Raw genomic sequence first — 3,652 nt, forward strand, 5'->3', positions numbered from 1 at the left:
AATACAAAAGTGAAAGAACTCTGCATTCGCTTTCCCCGGCCTTGAAGAAACAAATTCAGTGTACTTGACGCCTGCTGCCCGTGTCACCTCCTTTCTAGAGAGATCATGCTTCCACTCACTGGCAGAAACATTTTCTATCTTCCCGGCTTCTGCTTCTGCTTCACCAACCACCACCACCGGGACACCTCTCCCGGCTATCACAAAAACAGGCCATGGCTAAATGGCCCCATAAAACAAGTGGGTGATGATGATCATCAACACAGCATATGCCACAACAAGTGTACTTCAGACCAAAACGTACCAAAATGCACGCACAACAAGTACCCAAGTATGCATCGACCGGCATCACCTCTCTCATTCCAGTATATAATAACTAATATAATGTGCAGCAGTACTATACACACACATCTATCAATCATCATCATCATCATACAAAAAGAAACAGAGAGACGAAGGCCACTAAGGCCCGGCCCTAACCTACATAGCATCTGCCAATCCATGCTCACACACACGCAGCTCAGCTCAACACAGCCCACAGACTCCGGCCACCGAGAAAGAATCACATCACATCGCATCACATGGGCAGATGGCCGTTGTTGTTGTTGGAGGCGCCGCCGTTGTAGGCCTTGTCCTCCGTCTTCCTCCTCTTGAGCACGATGGCCCAGGTGATCACCTCCAGCGCCACCGCGACGCCGCCCAGGATGCCGATGGCGATGATGTAGCCCGTCTTCCACTTCTGCGCCACGTCCAGGATGCTCATGCCCTTGAAGATGTTGACGATGCCCAGGATGATGATGGTGTAGCCCACCGAGTGGTGGTACACGTTCCAGTACACCCGCAGCTTGTGATCCTTCTTCGGCCTCAGGAACAGCGCAAAGATCTATTGCACAAGAAAGAAATGGTCACAGCATTAGTAAGCTCTGCTCAGCTAGGCAACTGGCATTGCACAAAAATGCTTCAATTTTAGCAGATGATAGAGAGAGGAATTGGGAATGTGGAGATCATCTACCTGAACGGTACCGAGAGCAAATACGGCGATCCCGATGTTCCTGTGAAGCGAGTAGGTGATTCCCTTGGACAGATTTCCTAGATGAATGCCGGTGGCCCAGCCAGACACTCCCACAGCATACCCGATCAGCTGGCAAGCAACGTGAAGGTAGAACCAGGCAGGGTCGGCTGATTTGAATGTCTTGAGGTATCTAGCAACTATGCCTCCCATTGGCAGAAGAATCCCCCAGCTCACAGCATTCAGAATTCCATGGGTCTGCACAGAAAAAAAAACAGGGGTAAGGATGACAATGTTTTGATAAAATTAGTACTCCTACTTCAGTATGCTCTGTTTTATACTTCCATCTCAATGCCATGAATGAACAAGCAAATGTAGCTATCAACAATTAGACTGATCAAAGGGTAAAGTCCACCAAGGCAGGAAGAAATCTACTGGCTAGGCTTGGAAATATCAGCTCCAGTGTGTAAATTTTCAAAGTGCATGGAACAGACAAAACCATGTGACACACAGAGTCAACTTTACGAGGAAATCATACAGCTGATGTGTGTTCAGATACAAGTCAACTCAAACCAACCGGGGCACTAGAGTTGAAATCTTCCATATGCATGTGAGATTTCACATGGCAAACAGGCACAGTTTTCTTGTGAGGTGTCCGTTAGAAGCATACAAAATTGATTGTATTTCCATGTTGTTGCCACTAGTTCATGTGGTTTACTCCTGTTTAAACATTGCAGTAAACCGCTTCGACAGCTACAGTTACTCGCTCGTAGAAAAGTTGGATACTAAAAAAAATTAGAGCTTATGTTAAAAGGTGAAAATTGTCCCCATTACTTTGCCAGCAATTCAAGTTTTTTCTGTATAGAATATCTCTCCTCGTCCAATTTTAGTTTGCGTTACGATTGCCAAATTGAAGCGTTCGAAAGGAAGGAAAAACTTGAGCATGGAGACATAAATGTGGAATCAAATGAATAAATTCCGGGGTAGAGTGCTCACATTTTTCTTCCTGAGGATGCTGCCTCCGCTGACGGCTGTGGTCGCCCCCGTGACGAGGTTGAGCTTCCCCTTGGCCCCCATGTTGGCGGCGGCCATGGCGTGTATGCCGATGCTCCCGCCCGACGCCGGTCCCACCTGCCAGACCTGGTTCACCTCCCCGGTGCCGTTCTGGAGCGCGAGCTTCCCGAACATCTGGACGCGGCCGTCGGCGCCGACCTCGGCGGCGAGGTCGGACGTCTTGTAGGCGATGGGGCCCGGCGATCCGAGCGACGTGCCCTGGATGTCGAACGTCTGGACGCCGTACGCGCCGCCGCTGCCCGTGGGCGAGGCGACGAGCGCCTGCGTGCCGCTCATGCCGTCGCCGGAGGGGTTGAGGCCCCAGGCGACCCAGCCGCCGGACGAGGGCGGCGCGGCGACGAACGCCACGGAGAGGGAGGAGGCCGCCGGGTCGTAGGTCCAGTGCACGGACGCGCCCAGGGTGGGCAGGTCGGTGCAGGCGGCGTACACGCGGTTCTTGGAGAACCTCTCCGCCGCGCACGCCCCCGCCGCGCCCACGCGCGCCGGCGCCGCGGCCACCAGCGCCGCCGCGACAAGCAGCGCAAGAACCCGCGTGACGGACATGGCCGCTGGCGTCAGAGGACGGGGGATCTCTCCTCTGGGGTTAATGGGGGTTCGGGTGGGAGGAGGCCGGTGGGTGGTGTGGTGTGGGGAAAGAGAAGGCCTGCGCTTTGGAGCCGGGGCGTGTGGGAAGCAGGGGAGGAGGTGGCGCGGTTAATAAAGGAGGAGGCGGGGAGGGGAGGAGGACATGTGGGCGCGTATGATTGGGCGGGGGTTGACGCGGTCTGGGGCCTTTAGGAAAGGCTAAAGACGTTCCGTTTTTACGCCCGTTCCTTGCCGTTTCTGCGCGGCGACTTGCCCAGTTTACTACTGATGATGATGAACCGTAACGTACGGAAAGATGATCTACTATACTATACTCGTTCGGCTCATGGATTTGGTGCATATTTACCTGCCTACATTGGACGTGATGACAAATTCCTGCACGGCCATGTAGATTCAGGGGTGGCAAGTGCTCCGTTTAGTCTACCGGGCTCCGCTAATTAAGCACAAACACTTACTAACTAATTTGTATCCCTCTGCTCATCTTGTCCTCTCAGCAGCTCCACTTAAACTGTTAAACATAGCCTACATTTTTACTCTTCTATGGAACATTTGGAAGTCTAGAAACGATTTTCTTTCCAAACAGAAAACTATCTACATGCTTCTTGGCTTATGTTGATGCGGCCTTTAATCCTGCGGTGGTGGGAAACGAAGCTTCCTTTGCAGTGTTCATAAGGAATGAAGAGAATAACCACTCACTATTCATTCAAGCGATGGCCTTAAATGTTTTCTCTCTCTATTTTGCAGGCAGAAGATATGGGTTTATTCCTGGCTGCTTAGGCTTTGGGATGGAACTTGATATCTTTCCATTATGATTGCATGATATTGGTTGATGCCGCTGAAGCGAAGAATTTATTTGAAAGACAGACATTGGGGGGCCAGACGTTTACTTGCAAATTTATTTAATATTACTTCCTACCTCAACTCTTACAAGGTTGTCACACATATTCCTAGGATAAAAATAATCTTATTACCCACTGTTTGGCCAAA

General features: G+C 51.1%; 1 protein-coding gene across 1 annotated transcript; it reads right to left on the minus strand.

Annotated features, from left to right (window-relative positions):
• Positions 1 to 321: 321 nt before the first annotated feature.
• On the minus strand, positions 322 to 2,751 carry LOC119329095 (cytochrome b561 and DOMON domain-containing protein At4g12980-like). Its single transcript, XM_037602090.1, has 3 exons — positions 2,003 to 2,751; positions 1,010 to 1,264; positions 322 to 880 (listed from the first exon to the last, which is right to left on the minus strand). Exons 1-3 carry the CDS (start codon positions 2,621 to 2,623, stop codon positions 575 to 577), a joined length of 1,182 nt encoding a protein of 393 aa, XP_037457987.1. The 5' UTR covers positions 2,624 to 2,751; the 3' UTR covers positions 322 to 574.
• Positions 2,752 to 3,652: the final 901 nt, after the last annotated feature.

This window comes from Triticum dicoccoides, chromosome 7A (assembly GCF_002162155.2).
Source record: "Triticum dicoccoides isolate Atlit2015 ecotype Zavitan chromosome 7A, WEW_v2.0, whole genome shotgun sequence".
Taxonomy (NCBI): domain Eukaryota; kingdom Viridiplantae; phylum Streptophyta; class Magnoliopsida; order Poales; family Poaceae; genus Triticum; species Triticum dicoccoides.

Excerpts from the sequence above, each read along its gene's own strand:
- LOC119329095 (XM_037602090.1), bottom strand. The coding sequence starts at position 2,623 with ATGTCCGTCACGCGGGTTCTTGCGCTGCTTGTCGCGGCGGCGCTGGTG. Across the intron at positions 1,265-2,002 it reads GCATCCTCAGGAAGAAAAAT|ACCCATGGAATTCTGAATGC; the intron begins GTGAGCACTCTA and ends TTTTCTGTGCAG. Across the intron at positions 881-1,009 it reads TTGCTCTCGGTACCGTTCAG|ATCTTTGCGCTGTTCCTGAG; the intron begins GTAGATGATCTC and ends CTTGTGCAATAG.